At 41.6% G+C, this 24,073-nt stretch overlaps 1 protein-coding gene across 6 annotated transcripts in view; it reads right to left on the bottom strand.

Moving 5' to 3' along the window:
* Nucleotides 1-24,073, bottom strand: part of LOC128688003 (transcriptional repressor CTCF) — a 250,016-nt gene that overhangs the window by 35,469 nt on the left and 190,474 nt on the right. For 5 of the 6 annotated variants that reach the window (XM_070083728.1, XM_070083727.1, XM_070083729.1 and 2 more), the window contains exons 14-15: nucleotides 23,173-23,320; nucleotides 1,339-1,478 (exon numbers count right to left, since the gene is read on the bottom strand). In XM_070083728.1, coding sequence (XP_069939829.1) covers nucleotides 1,339-1,478; nucleotides 23,173-23,320 — 288 coding nt within the window. The remainder of the gene's footprint in view (nucleotides 1-1,338; nucleotides 1,479-23,172; nucleotides 23,321-24,073) is intronic. The other variant, XM_070083731.1, reaches the window with a different exon arrangement.

Below are 24,073 nucleotides of genomic sequence, written 5' to 3'. Positions count from 1 at the left end.
TTTATTTTCATTCATAGCTTTCGCAATAAACTCTTTCTTACCATTTGTACTACATTCACGTATATTCAAATATCCCAACTTGTAAATGCACATTTGTCTATTTATCTGTGACATTTAGAGCAATTCACATAGATGATACTGAGATATCAGTTGAAATCTTCTTCACATTATTTTGGAGGTTTGCAGTTAGAAAATAATATCCCAGATTATTAATTTAAGACAAAAAACAAACTTTGTTGCTGATTACATCAACAAAATACCTGAGCAGGCTGTTGCCCAACAAATGCTAACAATGCTCATTTTATTAGAAAACCATACCTGCTAAAGTTCCTCACAAGTAGGGCTTTATTAGAGGATGATTGGAGCCATGAAACAAGACTCTTCAATGCCAAAGGTCTGACTTAGAATTTAGAAGTCATGATTGAAGTTGAAAACAGTCAACATTTAATCTCTGACTTAAGTCGTTGATGATCTGGATGACATGTAAGTGTTGTCCAGAGAAACACACCAATGCTGTAGGGGTGTAGGAGTGTCAAACTGTAGGAATGTTGTAGGGGTGTAGAAATGTAGGAGTGCAGGAGTGTTGTAGGGGTGCAGGAGTGTTGTAGGGGTGCAAGAGTGTTGTAGGGGTGTAGGAGTGTTGTAGGGGTGTAGGAGTGTTGTAGGGGTGTGGATGTGTTGTAAGGGTGTGAAAGTGTTGCAGAGGTGTGGGAGTGTTGTAGGGGTGCAGGAGAGTGGTGAAGTGGTGTAGGACAGTGTTTTGGGGATGTGGGAGAGTGCTGTAGGTGTGTGGGAGTTGTAGGAGTGCTGACTAAGGCTTGGCAAAGGACCTTGCTCATCAATGGTACCACACAAGTATTGCTCCATTGAGTGTGTGGGAGTTGCAGGGGTGTGGGAGTGTGTTGTAAAGGTGTAGGAGAATGTTGCATGGGTATACCTTTGACGAGTTCCAAGAGCTTTTCCACTTCCGAAGCCCAGCCATGTGCTGGTAAGTGCTCTACTGCCTTTTACCATGCTCCATCTTTTAGGCTACATTGTACCAAGAGGTAGTGAACAAGTGAACTACTACAATGCACCCTAATGCCAGCTTTTTACTGTTACCATACTCCTATCGAACTTCCTACTGTTTATTCATTATCTTATGTGTGCTTAATGTTTTCATGTGAAATTCTTCACGAAATGTATAAAGCTTCCCCTCAAGGTTATTTTAATATTTAAATGTGGGTAATATCAGGTGAAATTATAAAAATCCCTCCTACCCCCAAGAAAAGAAAATTTCCAAATAGAATACAAAAGCAATAGCTATACCTCCAAAATGATAAGTTGGTACACACTTACATCAAAGCCAAAGCATGTTTCCATTTCTTTCTTGGCCTCCTTCTTGGCCTCTGCACTGATTTCAGTCTTTATTTCCGTTTTCTTGTGCTGCAGTTCCAAGAGTGAAGATTCTGAAACTAAACAGGTGCCATCTACTGAGCCTGCAAAATATACAGTACTTTAGAATTATCAACTATACTTAAATACTACAGCACAGTATAATTAATAATACCTTACACCAGTCAATAATTACTTTTATGGGCAATGGGTGCTCATGTGTAGTACATGATCAGTAAGTGAAGTGAGGCAGCACTTTCACTTGCATCATCACTCTATATGTTTCCCAACCCTGTATCCCATAACCTCTTCCATACATGTCCCCACCTATTTTTGGTGCAGGGGTCCAGTCTCAACTTCCGGTCATGGCTCTCAACTTGCTTGTCAGATTCACTCTCTCCTAGCCTTGTAGGCCCTATCAAACCTTCTCTTAAAACTATATATGGAGCCTGCCTTCATTTCTTCAGAGATCATTCCACTTCCCAACCACTCAGACTAAAGAAATACTTCCTGAGATCCCAGTCTCTCTCAATTACCTATTTCTTGTTTCTCAAACAGCCTGTCCCAGTCCACTCAATCAATTCCTATATTCTGCATGTTATCTAGGAGTGTGCCATCAGTAGGTATCAGCTAATTTTACAGGTATCGGTATCAGCCTAAAACTGAGTATCAGCCAATACTGATGGTACAAGTATTAGCACCAGAATCAGTGGACATAAGCTTAAAACTGATTATCAGTCTCAGCAAAAAATTTGATACCATCCCATCCTAACCATGCCTTCCTGGTTCTTTTGTCCATCAATATCGTTAAAGTCAGTTCCATTAGCCTCTCTTCATAGCTCTAAGCCCTTAGCTCTGGAACGTACCTTGCTGCAGACTTATGCACTTTCTCCAATTTCTTAACATGCTTTTTTGTGTGTGGGTTCCATGCTGATCTGTATACTCCAAGACAGTCCTGACACATATAGTATAATGACCCAGAATGACTATGCTTAGATTCCTGAAGACTTTTCTTAGATTTGCCAGACAAGCATGGGCTGCAGAGGTTATCTGGCTAATATGAGCCTTTGGCAATATACCAGGCACTATGCTTACCCCTAGGTCTTTCTCTGAGTGAGGTCTGCAGCCTTCATCCCCCCTCCCTCAAGTCTATATTTAGTATATGGTTTCTTGCCCCTATCTCAAACAACTATAAACAAACTATTGCAGGACATATGGGCTAGTGAGAGTGTAGGCAATGAGGTTGAAGATATATGGAGTAGATTTAGGAATGTAGTGTTCAGCAGAAGTTTGTGGTTACAGGAAAGTTGGTGCGGGAGGGAAGAAGAGCGATTGGTGGAATGATGATGTAAAGAGAGTGGTAAGGGAGAAAAAGTTAGCATATGAGAGGTTTTTACAAAGTAGAAGTGATGCAAGGAGGAAAGAGTATATGGAGAGAAAAAGAAAGGTTAAGAGAGTGGTGAAGCAATCTAAAAAGAGCAAATGAGAGAGTGGGTGAGATGTTATCAAGAAATTTGGTTGAAAATAAGAAAGAGTTTTGGAGTGAGATTAATAAGTTGAGGAAGCCTAGACAACACATGGATTTGACAGTTAAAAATAGGAGAGGAGAGTTATTAAATGGAGATTTAGAGGTATCGGGAAGATGAAGGGAATATTTTGAGGAATTGTTAAATGTTGATGAAGACAGGGAAGCTGCATTTTCGTGTATAGGGCAAGGAGGAATAACATCTTGTGAGAGTGAGGAAAAGCCAGTTGTTAGTGTGGGGGAAGTTCGTGAGGCAGTGGGTAGAATGAAAGGGGGTAAGGCAGCTGGGATTGATGGGATAAAGATAGAAATGTTAAAAGCAGGTGGGGATATAGTTTTGGAGTGGTTGGTGCAATTGTTTAATAAATGTATGGAAGAGGGTAAGGTACCTAGGGACTGGCAGAGAGCATGCATAGTTCCTTTGTATAAAGGTAAAGGGGACAAAAGAAAGTGCAAAAATTATAGGGGAATAAGTCTGTTGAGCATACCTGGTAAAGTGTATGGTAGTTATTATTGAAAGAATTTAGAGTAAGACGGAGAGTAAAGTGAAGTAAAGTTTGTTTCTTTGTAAAGGTTACAATGTGTAATTACAATTTTGATTTGCTAAGTACAAAGATAGCCACTATCATGCCAAGGCATTTTGGGCAAACTAATTCTAATACATAGTAACTAATTAAAACTAGATAAGATAATAGTACATAGTAACTATACTTAAAACTAGACAAGTAGTAGTGGTTAACTGTTTTATAATCTTATTTAAACTTAATACAAGTGATAGGTAGTAAGGTGGAGTAGGGTTCGGTAAAATAATCTTGAAATTGCACACAAAATCTACCTTACAAGTAATGCTGCAGGTGGTAATATTTTATGGATTGGCAGAATTAAAAGCCAGGGGGTCACATAATAAAACTAATTAGCAGATGCTTTGGCTGATTTGGTTAATATTGAGAGATAAGATGATTTTATGGATTGGCAGAATTAAGAGCCTACAGTTCACATAATAAAACTAGTTAGCAGATGTTTTGGTTGATTTGGTTAATATTGTGAGATAAGATGATTTTTTAGCAAAGTCCTTAATTTATAAGCTGTCAGGGGATCCTTGACCTGTTCCGGTAGCGAGTTCCAGATCTTCGGGCCCTTTATGTGCATAGCGTTCTTGCATAGTGAGAGACTGACTTGAGGGATGTTAAAAAGTGCCTTATGCTTTGTATTTTGGCTGTGCATTCTGCTGTAACTGTCAAAGGAGTAGTTTTTGGGGAGGGTTTACAGTGGAGTTTAACCCGTAAACGGTCCAAATGTATATATACGTTTTTTCAACATTTGAAAGTATGTAAAAAAAAGTAGATCTTCTTTTTGTTTTTTTACATTTGAAAATGTGTAAAAAAACTTTGATCTACTTTTTTTTTTATATATTTGAAAATATGTAAAAAAAATGTAGATCTACTTTTGTAGCACTACACATGTGAACGTAGATCTGCTTGGACCGTTTACGGGTTAATGTACTGTATATCTAGTAGGCATAATAATAAGAGTGTATGTCTTGTATATTTGGCAAGTTGAGTCTTTTGAAAAGTGGTGGGGTGTGCTGTCTAGCACAGGAACTGGTTATCACCTGCACAGCAGCTTTTTCTTGGATTATTAAGGGTCTAAGGTGGTTGACCGTGGTTGAGCCCCAGGCACAAATACCATAGGTGAGGTAAGGATATATTAGAGAGTGGTACAGGGTAAGGAGAGTTGTTTGTGGTACATATTATTATTATAATCAAAAAGAAGCGCTAAGCCACAAGGACTATACAGCGCTGCAGGGCAGGAAGGAAGCGAGGGCATCAGGTGGCAAAAGGGAGATGGACGAGTAATAGGTTACGGATAACAGCGGGGCAGTGGATGGTGAAAGGGTAAAGGGCAGCAAGAGACTGAACTAGAAAGGGCTGAGGGGAGTGCGAAAAGTATCATCAGAGTTTGTGGAGTAAATCAGTCGTTGTCAAGAAGTCAATGAGAGAGTCAGGATTAAAGGAGGGTCCATCAGCAAGAAGGGAAGGTAAAGAGAGAGTAGTAGAACGAAGACGACATTGGAGGTAAATTCTGCGTGCTCATTGATAGAGAGGGCAGTCTAACAGAATGTGGCTAATCGATACTGAAACTTGACACTGCTCACAGAGAGGAACAGGGTGCCTCTCCATGATATACCCATGAGTAAGACGAGTGTGACCAATGCGAAGGCGGGAGAGAGTGGTCTCCCAACCTCGGCACTGATGACAAGAAGACGGCCAGTAACCTATGCTCGGTTTAATAGAATGAAGTTTGTTACCGAGCAGAGTTGACCAACGTTGTTGCCAACGGGCGTGAAGGTGGGTAGCTATTGCAGCAAAATAGTCCAGAAATGGAACACCTCGATAGGAAATTGGTAGGTCATGTACTGCTGACCGCGCAGCAGTGTCTGCCTGTTCATTACCCTGTACGTCGACATGACCAGGGACCCAACAAAAAACAATATCTTTATGTTTGGTAGAGATACGGCGTAGCCAAAGTTGGATACGGAGAACTAGGGGATGAGATGTATCAAATTTTCGTATAGCCTGTAGAGCACTAAGGGAGTCTGAGACTACTACAAATGATGACACAGGCATAGATGCGATACGAATAAGTGCTGCAAGAATGGCATACAGTTCAGCAGTAAAAATGCTAGCTGAAGATAGTAAATGTCCCCGCACGACGCTGTCCGGAAACACTGCTGCGAATCCGACACCGTCTGAAGACTTAGAGCCATCTGTGTACACAGCGGTGGCATGAGAATGGGAGTGGAAGTGATCAAGAAAAAGAGAGTGGGAAGCCACCGTAGGCAGTTGAGCTTTCGAGCAAGGGAGTGAGAAAGAACAGACCCGAACAGCTGGAACTTCCCAGGGGGGTAGGGAAAAGTGAGATGCTACATGAACATATAAAGGTGGTAACTGAAGGGAAGACAAGAGTGAATGTAGGCGAAGAGAAAAGGGACGGAGCAAACAGGGGCGGCGAACGAATAAAGAATGTCTACTAATATCGGTGACCATTCTATAAATGGAAGGATTGTGTAGATCGTGAGAGCGTACATAGTAGCGAAGGCAATGGGCATCACGGCGATCAGACAAGGATGGAACATTCGCTTCTGTATAGAGGCTCTCAACAGGGGAAGAGCGAAAAGCACCAAGGCACAAACGTAATCCTTGGTGATGGATAGAGTTAAGGCTAGAGAGAGTAGCAGGAGAGGCCGCGGAATAAATCTGGTCACCATAATCGAGTTTCGATAAAATGAGGGCTGAATGTAGGCGAAGCAGAGTTCAACGATCAGCTCCCCAGGAAAGATGAGCAAGGGTTTTAAGAAGGTTTAGCCGGCTGTGACAAGTTGCCTTCAGAGAGGTTATGTGAGGTTTCCAGGATAACCGACGGTCAAAGAGAAGTCCTAGAAACCTGACTGTATCACGTTCGAGGATACGGGAGCCATAGAGATACAAAGGATGATCGGAGATAACAGAGCATCTAGTGAAAGTAATTTGGTGAGTATCATATCTTGGAAAGGATTCCTACTGATATGGAAATTTTCTTGGCTATGTGATGGGTATGGGACTGAAATTTAAGATTACAGTCAAGGAGAAGACCTAGAAATTTGCCCTCCATGTGTCTTGATATAGGGGAACCATTTAACAATATGTTAAGTTGGATATTTAAGGCTCTGTTGCCAAACAGCATGAAGTATGTTTTGTCTATGTTGAGAGTGAGTTTGTTGGTCATCATCCAAGTATATATCTTTAGCAGTTCATTGTTTACAGTATTTCTAAGTATAGCTAGGTCTGAATGGGAGTATTATTATTATTATAATCAAAAAGAAGCGCTAAGCCACAAGGGCTATACAGCGCTGCAGGGAGGGAAGGAAGCGAGGGTACTGGGCGGCAGAAGGGGGGAAGGGTTGATCAGTAGGTTACAGAAAACAGCGGGGCAGGGGATAGTGCGGGGGTAGAGGGCAGCAAGAGATTGAGGTAGAAAGGGCTGAAGGTGTCATCAGAGTTTGTGAAGTAAGTCAGTTGTTGTCAAAAAGTCAATGAGAGAGTCCGGATGAAAGGTGGGTCCATCAGCGAGAAGGGAAGGTAAAGAGACAGCAGCGGAGCGAAGACGACGTTGGAGGTATATTCTGCGTGCTCATTGATAAAGTGGGCAGTCTAATAGAATGTGGCTAACCGATAATGGAACCTGACAATTCTCACAGAGAGGAGCAGGGTGCCTCTCCATGAGATAACCATGAGTAAGACGAGTATGGCCAATGCAAAGACGGGAGAGAGTAGTCTCCCAACCTCGATACTGGTGACAAGAAGACGGCCAGTAACCTATACTCAGTTTAATAGAATGAAGTTTGTTACCGAGCAGAGTAGACCAACGTTGTTGCCAACGAGTGTGAAGGTGGGTAGCTACTGCAGTAAAATAGTCCGTAAATGGAACACCTCTATATGAAACCGGTAGGTCGTGTACTGCTGACCACGCAGTGGTTTCTGCCTGTTCATTGCCCTATACGTCAACATGACCAGGGACCCAACAAAAAACAATATCTTTATGCTTGGTAGAGATGCGGCGTAGCCAAAGTTGGATACGGAGGACTAAGGGGTGAGGTGTATCAAATTTCTGTATAGCCTGTAAAGCACTAAGGGAGTCTGAGACAACCACAAATGATGACATAGGCACAGATGCAATACGGATAAGTGCTGCAAGAATGGCATACAATTCAGCAGTAAAGATACTAGCCGAAGATAATAAATGCCCTCATATGACGCTGTCCAGAAACACTGCTGCGAATCCTATGCCGTCAAAGACTTAGAGCCATCTGTGTACACTGCAATAGCATGAGAATGAGAGTGGAAGTGGTCAAGAAAAAGAGAGCGGGAAGCTACCGTAGACAGCTGTTCGTTCGAGCAAGGGAGTGAGAAAGAACAGACTCAAACAGCTGGAACTTCCCAGGGGGGTAGGGAAAAGTGAGATGCTACATGAACATAGAGAGGTGGTAATTGAAGAGAAGACAAGAGCGAATGTAGGCGAAGGGAGAAGGGACGGAGCACACAGGGGCAGCGAACAAATAAAGAATGTCTACTAATATCGGTGACCATTCTATAAATGGAAGGATTGCGGAGATCATGAGAGCGTACATAGTAACGAAGGCAATGGGCATCACGGCGATCGGATAAGGATGGAACGTTCACTTCTGCATAGAGGCTCTCAACAGGAAAAAAGCAAAAAGCACCAAGGCATAAACGTAATCCTTGGTGATGAATGGGGTTAAGGCTAGAGAGAGTAGCAGGAGAGGCTGCTGAATAGATTTGGTCACCATAATCAAGTTTCAATAAAATGAGGGCGGAATGTAGGCGAAGGAGAGTTCGACGATCAGCTCCCCATGAAAGATGAGCAAGGGTTTTAAGAAGGTTCAGCCAGGTGTGACAAGTTGCCTTCAGAGAGGTAATGTGAGGTTTCCAGGATAACCTACAGTCAAAGAGGAGGCCTAGAAACTTGACTATCACGTTCAGGGATACGGGAGCCAAAGAGGTACAAAGGATGATCGGAGATGACAGAGCATCTAGTGAAAGTAATTTGGTGAGTTTTGGTACTGGAAAATTTAAACCCATGTGTGGTGGCCCAATTGGAAACACGGTCGACCGCACGTTGGAGAGAAACTGCAATGAGGTGACAGTCAGCGGCTGCACATGCAATAGCGAAGTCATCAACATAGAGTGATGACCAAATATTGGATGGAAGACTAGAGGCCAAATCATTTATAGCAAGGAGAAAAAGTGTTGTGCTCAGAACACATCCCTGGGGGACACCTTCAGCTTGGATAAAGTCCGGGGAGAGCACATTATTAACCCGAACACGGAAATGTCTGTCGGTTAAAAAGTTCTTAAGGATGGTAAATTGCCTCGAAGGCCTAGGGAGTAGGCTTTGGCCAAAATATTATACCTCCAAGTTGTGTCATATGCCTTCTCAAGGTCGAAAAATATGGCAATAACTGAGTGGTTATTCGCAAAGGCATTACGAACATACGTATCCAAGCGTAGTAAGGGGTCTATGGTAGAACGGCCCTTACGAAAGCCATATTGACGAGTGGAGAGACTGTTGTGTGTCTCTAAATACTACACTAAACGTCTATTTACCAGGCGTTACATCACTTTGCAAACTGCACTGGTAAGAGCAATGGGACGATAGTGGGAGGCTTCATGTCCTGTAGTACCCAGTTTGGGGAAAGGGAGAACAATGGCAGATTTCCACAGCTGTGGAAGAACTCCCTGTGACCAAATAAGACTGAAAAGGCGTAATAGGACTGCAAGGGCTGACTGATGTAAATGTTGTAGCATACAAATATGAATGTCGTCGGGCCCAGTTGCCGATGATCAGCAAGCTGAGAGTGTTGCCTCCAGTTCCTGGAGTGTAAAAGGTACATTAAACTGCTCTTCTCTGAGAGAAGAAAAGTCCAAGGGTGCTAACTTTCTGGCAGAGTTTGAGGAAAGAAATGAGGGGCATAGGTGGAGCCCCTGAGAAATACAGACCAGATGATTGCCAATTTCATTGGCAACATCTAGTAGGTTTGCTATATCAACACCGGCAACCCGCAGAACAGGAGCCGGGTCAGGAGAATATTTACCACTCAGTTTTCGTACTTTTTTCCAGACTGCACTCATAGAGGAAGCAGAGGTGATGGTGGAGACATAATCTCGCCAGCAAGTGCGTTTAGCGTTACGGATGACACGGCGAGCGATCGCACACTTCTGCTTAAAATCAAGAAGTCTCTCCGTGGTTCTATTGTACTGGTACCTGCCCCATGCAGCGTGTTTCAAACGTACTGCACAAGCACAAGCAGGAGACCACCAAGGCACGCATTTCTGAGAATGCCTGCCCGAAGTTTGGGGTATAGAATGAGAAGCTGCGGTTAAAACGAAGGACGAGAAGAGGTGTAAAAGGTCATCAATGGAGGACGAAGAAGGAGCCTCACTAAAAACAGTTAGTTGTGAGTAAAGGTTCCAATTTGCCTGATCAAATTGCCAGTGTGGGTTATAAAGAGGTGGTGAATATGAAGGGGAAGTAAGAATGATTGGGAAATGATTGCTGTCATGTAAATCAGGGAGCACAGACCAGGTGAAGTCTAATGCGGCGGAGGAAGAGCAGACTGAGAGATCGATGCAAGAGAGACTATGAGTCCAAGGATCAAAATGGGTGTGAGTACCTGTATTTAAAACATGGATGGGGTGGGTAGGAAGAAAAGCTTCTAACTGAATGCCACGGGAATCACAGTGAGACCCCCCCAGAGGAAATGATTGGCATTAAAATCGCCAAGTAACAGAAGTGGTGGCGGTAATGACGAAACAAGAAAGGCAATATCTGGGATAGATAATGCCCGAGAAGGAGAGAGATACAAAGAACAGAGTGTATACCACCTATGCAAGTGGATACGGGCTGCTGTGTAATGCAGCAAAGTACAAACAAATAGCTGATGGTACGGAATATCAGTGCATAGAAGAAGGGCACTTTCATTAAAGGTCCCATCAGGAAAAGGATCTGAAGAATACAATGAATTATAGCCTGAGATAGGATAAATAACAGCAGAGTGTAATTTTGGTTCCTGTAAGCAAACACCAACAGGGGAAAACTGGGAGAGCAACATCTGAAGCTCACCCCGATTACCCGAACCACGAATATTCCACTGTAAATAGGCCATGATTGGCAACGATAAAGATACCTGAAATCCGCAGGTAAGGGTACCTACGGACTAGAGGGGTTAGAAAAGTCCACATGCGGTGGCAAAGGAAAACGTTCAAGTAGCGAAGGAATGGTGCGTTGTGAAGAAAGGAGTTGCGCAGATGGAGAAGAGGGAAGAGAAGGAACAGAGGGTGGATCAGCGTCCATTGATGGTTTGGTCTCAGCAACATATTCAGAGATTGCTTCAAGTGTTTCGAGTTCAGAGACGTCGTATGGGAGACAATATTGGAGACAAAAGGAGGAGGAGTTTGAGTAAAGATCAGCAATTCCTACACTGTTGCGGTGTAGGGATCACCTTCCGAACTTGTAACTGATGTCCTGCTACATAAACAGAGGATGGGAGTTCATGGCTGTCAAAAGTTAAACAAACCACACTGCAAGGGTATCGTCTTTGCCCGCGGGCAGGAAGAACATAAGTGTCTACCTTGAGAATTGGGAGATCTTGGAGTTGCAGCTGTTCGAGAATGTCAGTGCCACATGTCTGGAAATTCTGTTGGACTATGGTATGGGGCAGAATAACAGTACCACTACAAGAATTGAGGGAATGATGTTTTTCGATAGTGATAGGAATAGTATCGATATGTGAAAGAAGAGAAAGATCATGAGCTTGGGTAGAATTCTGGACTGTGATGATGCACGTACCACTCTTTAAGAGCATGAAAGGAAATATCTCTACCAACGTGGCGTAGGAGCGCTTTGCCAATACTATGGTTGGAAAGATAGGCAGTAGAAGAAGTCGGTCTTAATGTAAAGAATTTAGTCCATTGTGTGGTCTGAAACTGAGTGTAGTGTGGCGGCGCATGACGTGTCGGTCTTTTCCGAGTAGAAAGGGAAGGTAACGAAGTAACATCATTAGGAGATTGTCGTTGACGTTTAGAAGTGGGACTAGAGTCGGTCCGACGTGGGACGGGCCGGCGATTCGAAAATCGCCGCACCATAGAGGGAGAAGCCGAAAGCATAGTCAAAGGAGAACGAAGGTCAGACACATCGAAGGAGTCAGTGGAAGCCCCGGTACCTGAAGCGGGTGAGGAAACAGCACCAGCAAGAGGTACAGGGGCCTTAGGAATGTCCGAAGAGTGGCCAAAAGACGATGCGAGGTCAGAATGGGGTGCGGTAACAATAAGGGGCCTGGGGGTAGCGGGGTCATGGATCGGGTACTCCATGGTTAGGTTACTTCTTTCTTTTTGTTTTTAAGAAAAAAAAAGAAAGAAGAAAATAAAATAAAAAAAAGAATAAAAAAAGGGGGGACCAGGGAGGGATAGTTCCTAGGAGGAATGAAAGGGCCAGAAATCTCCCTCCGCACCCAAGAGGACCTCAGCACTGCAAGTAGCGCAGATGCAGCATGGAACGCGTGCCATACCCTACCCATCATGCCAGTAAACCAGCAATCCGGGATAGCAACCTCACATCTGCCGAGCTACCTCGGTGGACAAAAGAGAGGGGGGCCGGATATCTGCCACAAAGCATACCTCCTTCGGCCACCACCCCTGGAATCCGAAAGGTGGCTTCCAGAGGTACACCCGTCGTCCAAAAGATACCCAAAGCCACCCTCTGGGATACCGGAGAGGGATCGGGACATCCCCAGGCAATCCAGATTCCATGGCAAACTACGCCACCGCCAAGAACCTCAATGGAATGGGATGGACCCCGGTACCCTTTCCCCTACCTAGGAACTAGCGCACCTGTGGGAAAAAATCCCAAAGGCCAAAAAGGAAGGGCAAAAGGGAGGGGTGGGGAGGAGGAGGAAAGGAAAAAGGTGAGGATGAGGAGGATGGGAGAGGGAAGGGGGGGATTGGGGGGTAATTAGGTTCAGTCTGAGGAAGGAGACCGACAGGTCTAATTCCTCAGACCAAGAGCCTCTTCACCACGCCAAGGAGCCCCCCTTGAAGAGGTGAATGGGAGTAGACATATGTAGTGTCAGATGCGAATAGAACTGGTTTAAGGAGTCAGGATGCAATGGGGAGATCATTGATGTAGATGAGAAAGAGGAATGGGCCTAGGACACTACCCTGGGGGACTTCTACAGCTACAGGTTGGATAGCAGAGTTGACTCCATTTGCATGTACATTAAGATAGGATTTTAGGTAGTCAAGAGAATGTCCTCTGATGCCGTAATGATTCAGTCTGAGGTGCAAGAGATTGTGGTCGACTGCATGAAACACTTTTTGTAGGTCGATAAAGAGCCACAGAGAATATACATTTTTATCAAGAGCTGTGTATATTAGTTCAAGCACTTGTATAATAGCGTCATGTGTACTTTTTTTTTTGGTCTAAACCCAAACTGGCATGGGTTAAGTATGTTGTTGGACATAAGGTAGGAGTAAAGTCACTTGTGTGTTATTTTTTCGAATATCTTGGAAAGTAAGGGCAAGTTTGATGTGGATCTACAGTTGTTCAAGTCAGTTGGATCACCTCCTTTGTGGATTGGGGTGACCCTTGCTGTCTTGAGTATAAATGGGAAGATTGAGGATGCTACAGATTTGTTAAACAGCTGCAATAATGGGCAACAGCTCATGTGCAGCTTTTTTATATATATGAATGGTGGCAAGTTATCTAGATAACCTGCTTAGTTTTTTAATGATTTAATGATGAGTGAGACTTCAGTGGAAATAGTTGGAGCTAGACAGAGTATTTGGGTAGTTTTTTTTTTTTTTTTTTTTTTTTTTTTTTTTTTTTTTTTTTACACAGGGTTTGACAAGGTTAAAGATCCCTAGCTTTATTGACAAGCTATTTACAGGTTAAGGATTCCTAACTTTATTGGCAAGCTAAGAGCTGTTACCTACATCAGCTCATTTGAAAGCATTTTTATTGTTATGAGACATACAAGTAGGGAACACGATGAAATTGGAGCCATCTGTGGGCCAGCATTTTCATTTGATCAACTGACTTCATCTCGTTGACATCATTATGCTGTACGAATGTGTTCCATACTCGAGTCATCCTGGGTAGTTGCCAGTGAGGTACTCATTCGCTTGGGTATTTGAGCTAAGAATTTGATTTGTTAGCTTTGATCCTACAGTAGAGAAGAAGACATTAAATTTGTCGGCCGTGTCTATAGGTTATACGTGAGGTTCATCTGGTTCAGTTAAGTTTCTCTATTCCCAGACGGTTTCCTAAAGCCCAAAATTTTGGAAAGGGTTTGCCAGGTACTTTTCATATCACCGTTTATTTCACTAAATCTATTTTCATAATACATTTGCTTTGATTTTTGTATTAGTTTTGAGAGTATTGATGTGTATCTTTTAGTAAATTCTTAAGTAATTAGGCCTAATCTGAACTGTTTTTCAAGTTGGTGTTTTTATTAATAGATTTGAGGATACCTTTTGTTAGCCATGGGCCATTTAGTCTCTTTTCTGTGATCTCTTTTGGTTTGATTGGACAAAGCTTGTTATAGAGCTTTAGGGTTTTATGTAAAAAAAATTTAACATCTTTATCAATATTATTGCTGTCAACTAGCTCTCTCTGCCAATCAATGGCACCTAGTGAAATGAGATCTTTCTTGTTTCTTGAGGTAATTTAGATAAGTTGGTTATGAGAAAGGTAGGGTAATGGTCTGTGGTGTTGTCTGTGATTATACCTGCTTGTAGTGGGGATACTGTGTTGGTCCAGATATGGTCAAGTAATGAGGCACTTCTCTCAGAGATTCTTGATGGCTTCGTTATAGAGGGTAGCAACAAGCTGTTGTTCATAGTATTTGTGAAATCAGCTACTGGAGGGTCAGTTGCTTGGATGAGGTTTATGTTGAAATCTCCTGCTAGTATCAGATGGTGTTTATTCAACGCTGACTCAATTACAGTGGACCCCTGGTTATCGGCCAACTCGGTTATTTCGGCGCCCGGTTATCAGCCGTTAATTCGGTTATCGGCCATTTGGGAGGCATCCATCTGCCGGCTAGGGCTGCTTGCGAGTCAGTTTGGCTTTGTCTCTGGGCGAGTGAGGAAGCTTCTGCTCATTCATCCAAACATTTTGCTATAATCCATTGTTTTTTGTGGTTATTGATCGAGTACAACTGCAAAATAAGCAACCATGGGCCCAAAGAAACACGTTACACAGTATATGAAAACAAGCAATGTTTATATGCGATGTATATTTAATAATAATCACTGGAATATTAAATGTCTTATTTTGCATTAATATAGACATTTTCATTAATCCATCTATTATATCTTCATCATAAATATGTAAGAAACATGTCACACAGCATATAAACATGCAATGTTTATTATGTGCGATGTATATTTAATAATCACTCTTTGGCATATTAAATGTCTTATTTTACGTTAATATAGACATTTTCATTAACCCTTTCAGGGTCCGTCCCGTAGATCTACGGCTGGTCGGTGAGTGTCCAAACCGTAGATCTACGCCAAAATTCTAGCGCCGTCAAATTTAGCGCGAAAGCGCTCATAGGCCTACATATGAGAGAATGGGTCTGCGCCGTGGGTGTGCGCCATAAACAAAAAATCTAGGCGCCTGCATAGCATTGTGGGAACGCCGGCTCAGTCACCCTTGTTCACCATGTCTCGTCGCAAGTCAGCTCTCACTCCCCGGAAAATTGGGACTCTCCTCTTCCTGTCTGATAGTTCTGACACTGATGGAAGTGGAAATGAAGACGAATTCTACGGCTTTGATAAGTTAGTGACCGAAAATAATGACCAGGATATCGATAATAGTGCAGAAAACCCCGACGATCCTCGACCTTCTACCTCTGGTGTGGGCACTCGTGACTCACGGTCGGGTGTTCCTAAACGTAAGAGAAAACTAATATTTTCCCGTGGCCTGGCCTCTGACTTCAGTAATGACGATGATTCTGACGTGGATTGTGATTTTATTGCGCTCGACAATCATTCGAGTAGTGATAGTGAGGAAACATATTCACCAGTGAAGCGTCGGTATGTTCGCCGCCGCATGCGCTCGGGTAGTGTACCCTATGCTGTGCCCAGGGGACGGAGTACATCCCGTAGTACATCCCGGAGTACATCCCGTGGCCCTACACCCGTTTTAGGTAGTGATAGTGAGGATGATGTGGCTACACTTGGCATGGATGGGCCACAGACATCAGTGGATGGTGTTAGTGGGGCTGGTGGTGGTAGTGGCACCGCCATGCGTGACTCGCTGTGCCACGCGGGAACCCACGCTGCTGACTCGTCAGTTCAAGGACAAAGCGGAGCGTCACCCACCAGCCCGCCACAACCACCCGTACAACCAGCCTATGATGTCCAGTATCCACCAGCAAACCGTATCTGGGATTGGTAGCAAAATCCCAATTTTGTTCCCAGCCCTCACCACTTTGATGACTCGCAAAGTGGAATTCTACCTACCTGTCCCCTTGGAACCACGGCCAATGAACTGGAATTCTTTGAATTATTCTTTGACCAGCCATTGATGGAAACTATTGTCAGGGAAAGTAATAAGTATTTTCAGTACACCATGGCAAATACGATCTTATCACCACAGTCAAGACTACACAGGTGGAAAGAGACGACTGTTGCAGAAATGTATTTGCTTTTTGCAACAATAATGCTTATGCCTCACGTCTATAAGCATAATATAAAAGCATACTGGTCCACAGATCGGCTAATTTGTACCCCATCCTTCAGTGAAATAATACCAGTGAACAGGTTTATCTTACTGTTACGTATGTTGCACTTCTCTGACAAAACCAGGCCTGACAGAAGTGACAGGTTATACAAGATTAGAAATGTTTTCATGTATCTCAAACAAAAGTTCAGGATATACTTTTATCCATTCAAGAATCTTGTAATTGACGAGTCTTTGATTTTGTTCAAAGGTAGACTGTCATTCAAGCACTCTGTGATTGTGACAGTGGCCTGGTGTTGGATATTGTTGTATACACGGGTAGTAAAACATTGAAAGATACCAAGATGTTATTGGGTATCTCAGGTGACGTAGTGAGAAACATGATGGCACCTTATCTTGGTAAGGGCCATACATTATATACCGATAACTGGTACACAAGCCCATTACTCAGTGATTTCATGCGAGTGAACAAGACAGATGTGTGTGGCACAGTGCGTTCTAATCGTAAACATATGCCCAGGCTCAACGCAGGTGTTCGTGGTGATGACGTGCAGGTGTTTACTGCCAATGACATCATGGCATTACGGTGGCATGACAAACGAGATGTCACATTGTTGACAACCATTCACCGTAATGAAATGCAAGACAGTGGCAAAGTTGATCGAGTGACTAATGAACGTATTCGAAAACCAGTGACAGTGATTGATTATACACAAAACATGCGCTTGGTTGACAAGTGTGACATGCAGATTGGTTTTGTTGACTGTGTTCGTAAGAGTTACAAGTGGTACATGAAACTTTTCTTCCATCTCATGGACATTTCAATGCTGAATGCATATAATATGTACCAAATAAAGACTGGTAACAGACCACCGTATGGTGAATTTTGTTTGTCTGTTGTCAGACAACTCATAATGAAGTACCAGGTAACAACACCTGCAATACAACATGGTCCTTGAATTCATCACAATATACCCAAGCGTTTGAGAAGAGAAGGTGATCATTTCATAATACAGCTTCCTTCAACTCAAAAGAAATTTGCTCAGAAGAGATGCATTGTCTGTGCACAAACAAAACGACGGCAACAAAGACGCAAAGACACTCGGTTTATGTGTGAGGAATGTAAGGTGCCTCTGTGCATGGTGCCTTGTTTCAAGGAGTTCCACAAGCTCCAGCAGTTCTAAAACCATGTCCAGTGATTGTAAATATGTAAATATATGATAGAACATTAGTATTATACAATATTTGTGCATGTTTATTGTAATAAACAACAGTGGTAAACAATAATATGATAATAACTTTAGTGCGGTTATTGTGTTCAATACAGTGAGTTTATATATATAAATTATATACAGTATTGGTCTCTCAGGCCCCAAATGTTAGTAGGAATAGAAAAAAATTGGAAAAGAAAAGAAAAAACAACTAAAACAACAAAATAATATAATACGCGTATGTGGAATTCGTCGATGTTGCCGCCACCACATCATTTTCTACAAACTTCTTGGCACTGTATCTCGGTAAGTACTGATCAGATTCTAATTTTTTTTGTTTTATTACCTTCACAAAAATATGCTCTTTAATTCTGTAAGAAAAAATGATTTTTTTTTTTTTTCAAAATTTCTTGGACACTGGTGCGTGACTTCAGATTTTGGCCTTGGACCCTGAAAGGGTTAATCCATCTATGAAATTTTCTTCAAAATTATGTAAGAAACACGTTACATAGCATATAAACATGCAATGTTTATTATATGCGATGTATATTTAATAATCACTCTTTGGCATATTAATGTCTTATTTTATGTTAATATAGACATTTTCATTAATCCATCTATGATATTTTCTTCAAAATTATATAAGAAACACGTTGCATATCATGAGCATACAAACATAGCATATAAACATGCAATGTTTATTTGTTATCGAGTGGAGAGTGAGATGGAGAGTAAACATTACATTTTCTCTGATGCAGCGTTAGAGAAAACTGTGAATCTGGCGACTGGTGCAGTAACCGCCCTTCATATTCATTTGTTTACAATTCTTGGCATGAATTATTAATTACTTCTCCCTTTGTTTATGATTGCATCTAAAGGTAGTTGTTAGAAACATGGTAATAATATGGCTGTGTAGTGTAATAATATGGCTGTGTATTGTAATATAGCTGTGTAGTGTAGCCCGGGGAGGGGGGGGCTACATACGTGTACTGTACCCACATCTGCTACCTACGCTGACTTCCTACAAATAAATACAGTGGTCCCTCGATAATCGTTGGGCTCGATAGTCGTCCTTTTCGGAAATCGTTGCGTTATTTTCGTCCAAACATTGGCTCGCAAATGGTTGGTTCTCGCTAATTGTCGTTCGTCCTGGATGCATACTCACGGCTCTGAGCCACCTCAGCCTGCCTTCCCAGCCAGTGTGCCATTGTTTACCAGTGAGTGACGGTCCTCTCACTTGTTCATACAAAATATTTCATAATATTCCATTCATTTTAGTGCTTGCAAGTGCTAAATAAGCTACCATGGCACCAAAGAAAGCTCCTAGTGCCAAGTCTTTGATAAAGAAGGTGAGAAATATGATTGAATTTAAGAAAAACATCATTGAACAATATGAAAGTGGCGTACGTGTGGCCGAACTGGCCAGGATGTATAAGAAACCCCATATAACCGTATCTTCCATCGTGGCAAAGAAAAAGGAAACCAAGGAAGCTGTTGTTGCTTGGAGAAAATTGTGGCCAGATTGTGTCCACAAGAGGGATTTTGAAGGGTTTGTGGCTGACCCTGATGAGCCTATGTCAGTTGTGAAATCTATTGTGGCATTGGGGAGTCCCATGGGGTTGGATGTGAGTTTGGAAGATGTGGAAGAGTTGGTGGAGGACCACAACGAAGAGCTAACCACCGAGGACCTGCAAGAGCTTCAGCAGGAACAGCAACAGATTGCAGCTCAGAATCCTGCTGCAGAGGAGGAGGAAGAGAGATGGAAGAAGGTGCCTTCTTCAGAAATTAAGGAGATTTTTGAAATGTGGGGGTAGGATGGAAAATTTATGGAGAAACATCACTCTGGGGAGGATGTTGCAAGCCATATAGGCAACTTGTACAGTGACAGAGTCTTGGCCCATTTTAGGGAAGTTCTAAAGAGATGCCAGAAACAGGGCTCTCTGGACACTTTTTTTGCGAAACAGGACTCCAGTGACTCTCAAGCTGGTGCTAGTGGCATTAAAAAAACAGAGAAGAGAAGTATGTAACCCCAGAAAGGACTTGGTACCTGAGGTGTTGATGGAAGAGGATTCCCCTTCCAAACAGCAACTAATCCAATCTCTCTCCTCCTCCAGTCTTCCATACACTAAGAAGAATCGCCAATAAAGGTAAGTGTTATGCTGTTAATGTTTCATTCATCATGCCCCATTGTATTGTTTATGTACTACATCTATATTTCATGTAAAAAATTTTTTTGTTTTAATACTTCTGGATGTCAGGAACGGATTAATTGTATTCACATTATTTCTTATGGGGAAAATTTATTAAAAAATTGTCTATTTCGATAATCGTCACACTTCCATAAACGGATTAACGACAATAAACGAGGGACCACTGTACTACTCACCTCTTGCCCTACACTAAGACTACAAATATTTTAAGGTTAGTAATGAGTGTACTGTAGCAGTAAATGATAGATTAAAGAGGTGTGTGCACCGTGGACTAGGGTGCAAGCTTTTGTAGAGAAACACCACCCTGACCAAGCTGAAACAAGCCATATCTGCAACATGTTCAGTGACAAAACCCTGTCTCACATCAGGGAAATCTTAGACGCCAGAAACAGACCTCTATGGACAGATTTATTGCGGGACAGGGGTCCAGTGACTCTTAAGCTGGTCCTAGTGGCATTAAAAGACAAAGAAGAGAAGTAACCCCAGAGAAGGCTTTGCTACCTAAAGTCTTTATGGAGGGGGATTCCCCTTCAAAACACTAACTCCTCCCTCTTTCCTCTTCCCTATCTTCCAGAAGCCAGCATTAGCCTTCAATAAGGTATGTAAAACTTACATAATTGTTAAAAAAATTATTTTTTTGTAAATATTTTTGTCAAACGGATTAATTGTATTTCCATTAATTCTTATGGGAAATATTAATTCGGTTTTCGGCCATTTCGGTTATCGGTCGACCTACTGGAACGGATTATGGCCAATAACTGAGGGTCCACTGTATCGTGTTTCTAAGGATACTGCTAAAAGTGTAAGTATTTGTGTGTGGTAGTCTGTAGACTGCGCCAACTGTTATAGGTTTCTTAAGAGTTCTTGATGCGAATTTAGCTATTATATATTCGCCGTTTTTGTCCCGTACATTAGTTGATTTCATACATTCTAGTTCATCAGAGTAATAGATGGCAGTGCTGCCTCCTGACTGGTCAGGCCTGCAGTTATGTATGGCTGTGTAACCAGGTATAGTAAATATGTCTGTCAAATCTTGTCTGAGCCAGGGTTCAGTAAATATAATGAAAGTTCTAGTACCATTTAGACTTCAGTAATGCAATGAGGTCATCATAGTGTTTACGCAGTGATCTAATATTAATAGTTGTTACAATTATTAAAAAACAAAAAGCAATTGATGTTAAACCACTAACAAATATGAACATATGAACTAAGGATAGCAGATGAACAAGGAGGCTTTAGGAAAGGTAGGGAGTATGTAGACCAAGTGTTTACAGTGAAACATATAGGTGAACAGTATACAGATAAGGGTAAAGAGGTTTTTGTGGCATCTACGAATTTGGAAAAGGTGTATGGCAGGGTGGATAGGGATGCAATGTGGCAGATGTTGCAGGTGAATGGTATAGGAGGTAGGTTACTGAAAGTAGTGAAGAGTTTTTTACGAGGATAGTGAGGCTCAGGTTAGAGTATGTAGGAAAGAGGGAGATTATAAGTTTCACTGTAAACACTTGGTCTACACACCCTCTACCTTTCCTAAAGCCTCCTTGTTCATCTGCTATCCTACTCCCCATCTTACTCTTAATTCTTTCAATAATAACTACCATTCACTTTACTAGGTATACTCAACAGACTTATTCCCCTATAATTTTTGCACTCTCTTTTGTCCCCTTTGCCTTTATACAAAGGAACTATGCATGCTCTCTGCCAATCCCTAGGTACGTTACCCTCTTCCATGCATTTATTAAATAATAGCACCAACCACTCCAAAACTATATCTGCACCTGCTTTTAACATTTTTATCTTTATCCCATCAATCCCAGCTCCCTACCCCCTTTCATTCTACCCACTCCCTCACGAATTTCTCCCACACTCACAACTGGCTCTTCCTCACTCTTACAAGATGTTACTCCTCCTTGCCCTATACACAAAATCACAGCTTCCCTATCTTTATTAACATTGAACAACTCCTCAAAATGTTCCCCCCATCTTCCCAATACCTCTAACTTTCCATTTAATAACTCTCCTCTCCTATTTTTAACTAACAAGTCCATTTGTTCCCTAGGTTTCCTCAACTTGTTAATCTTACTCCAAAACTTTTTCTTATTTTCAACAAAATTTGTTGATAACATCTCACCCACCCACTCATTTGCTCTCTTTTTACATTGCTTCACCACTCTCTTAACCACTCTTTTTCTCTCCATATACTCTTCCCTCCTTGCATCACCTCTACTTTGTAAAAACTCTCATATGCTAACGTTTTCTCCCCTACTACTCTCTTTACATCATCATTCCCTCAATCGCTCTTCTTCCCTCCCGCACCCACTTTCCTGTAACCACAAACTTCTGCAGAGCACTTTAACACTACATTCTTAACCCTTTCAGGGTTTCCAACGTACTAATACGGCTTACACACCAGGGTTATTGACCTACATATGAAAGAATGGGTCTATGTGGTCAGTGTGTGCAGTATAAAAAAAATCCTGCAGCACACTGTGCGTAATGAGAAAAAAAACTTTGACCGTGTTTTTGGATTAAAACAGCGACTTTGCACTGTATTTTCGTATGGTATTTATGGTTGTATTCTAGTTTTCCTGGTCTCATTTTATAGAATGGAAGACATATTACAGAAATTGAGATGATTTTGATTGGTTTCACAATGAAAAGTACTTTGAAACTGAGCTCAAAGTAGCAGAAATGTTTGATTTTTACCAAAGTTCAAAAGTAAACAAATCATGCCAAGCGTCCAATACACGTCAACTGGTGAGTCTAATATGCTTTCACAAGTGCGCTGATATTATTTATACCATTTCTACACTAATGCAGTAGTCTGCATGACAGTAAATCTTTTATTTTTTGTAAGAATAAAAATTCAAAGTGGAAAGCAAAAGAAATATAAGAGGGGCCTGGGGACGTGACTAACAAACAGAGAACTTGTTATTTTAGTGCCAGGAATGTCTGTCTTGTTTATTCTGGACCCTATTTGGAAATTGGCATCTGAAATTTGTGTGAAATTGGCAAAATTGCCAATTTCTAACCACTTTACTGGATAGTTGAAATTGGTAAATGGGTGGTTTCTTGTACTCGTTTGATAGAAAAAATGGAGTTCTAGCGAAATAAATATGATTTTTGTTGACTAGTATACAGGAATTGGCTGAACATAGGGCTCAAAGTTGGTGAAATCGCCGATGTTTACGAATCGTCGAGACCGCTAACTTCGTGAGAGCATAATTCCATAAGTTTTCCATCAAATTTCATACTTTTGGTGTCATTATGATAGGGAAAAGATTCTCTATCATTTCATAAGAAAAAAAATTTTTTTTTTTTTTTTTTCCGAAAAAGTTTTGACCCTGAGGAACAAGTTTAGGAGAGGGCCTCTCGACCCTGAAAAGGTTAAACCTACCCATTACATCTTCAACCCCATTGCCTATACTCTCACTAGCCCATCTATCCTACAATAGTTGTTTATATCTTACCCTAACTGCCTCCTCTTTTAGTTTATAAACCTTAACCTCTCTCTCTCTCTGTAGTGTAAGCACAAATAAATACTTGCCTATAGTATCACCAGTAATTGTATCTCCAGTTATTGTTTCTGGGACCATTAGAGGTGAAGACCCCAAAACACCACCAACTCCCGTGCCATCAAGAGTGCCATCAGTTACAGGGATGCCGTCAGACATCATGACATGGCCCTCACCATCCTGAAATTTTTTATATATTAATTCATCTTACACATACTTAAAAATGCAATAATATATAGTCATCAAAGGAAAAAAAATCCTTTAATGAGGGTATGACAGTCTTCACATTAACTAACACACAATCACCATCATTCAGTGTGTTAGCAAGCAGCAAACTGAGAGGCAGGGCCAGACGCTAAGACTCAACCTCAACAACTACGTTGGATGAGTACATATAGATGAACACTCATAAATAATTATGTGATTTACCATGCAAAAGCACATACACAAGGCTTATAGCTCTTAATGTTATTAAACTAATATAAACATACACTTCACTATCTATATTCAAAAAAAAATGGAAACTAGTGGTGGCCTTGGAAGCCACCACTATGATCATGAAAAATGCATTAACTGTTTTCATATAAAATGTAAGAAAAAAATAAAATTCTAGGAAGTTGTTAAGGCATAAAATGTGGTCTTGTACCTTCGAGATTTTAGTGTGACTCACTCTCCTCCCTACCTTACATTCCTTACATTCCTCCTCCAACCACAGTTCAAAGTTTACACAGCCAAACCTAGCACACACATTTCTTCTAAAAACTAAAACATACAGAATTCTATACTGTTAGAAATGTTAATTGCAAACATTAGAAAAATGTGCATCATTCTATTTTGCTGGATTATAAAGAAGATAACTCACTAGTGGAGTAATATGAAGATAAAATTCAGTTGCTATGGCCACCACCAATCAGTTGTTTATTTAAGCAAAAT

The sequence above is a fragment of the Cherax quadricarinatus genome, chromosome 10 (assembly GCF_038502225.1).
Source record: "Cherax quadricarinatus isolate ZL_2023a chromosome 10, ASM3850222v1, whole genome shotgun sequence".
Taxonomy (NCBI): domain Eukaryota; kingdom Metazoa; phylum Arthropoda; class Malacostraca; order Decapoda; family Parastacidae; genus Cherax; species Cherax quadricarinatus.
Note: the sequence above shows the minus strand (reverse complement) of the source record. Positions and strands in the feature narration are given on the sequence as shown.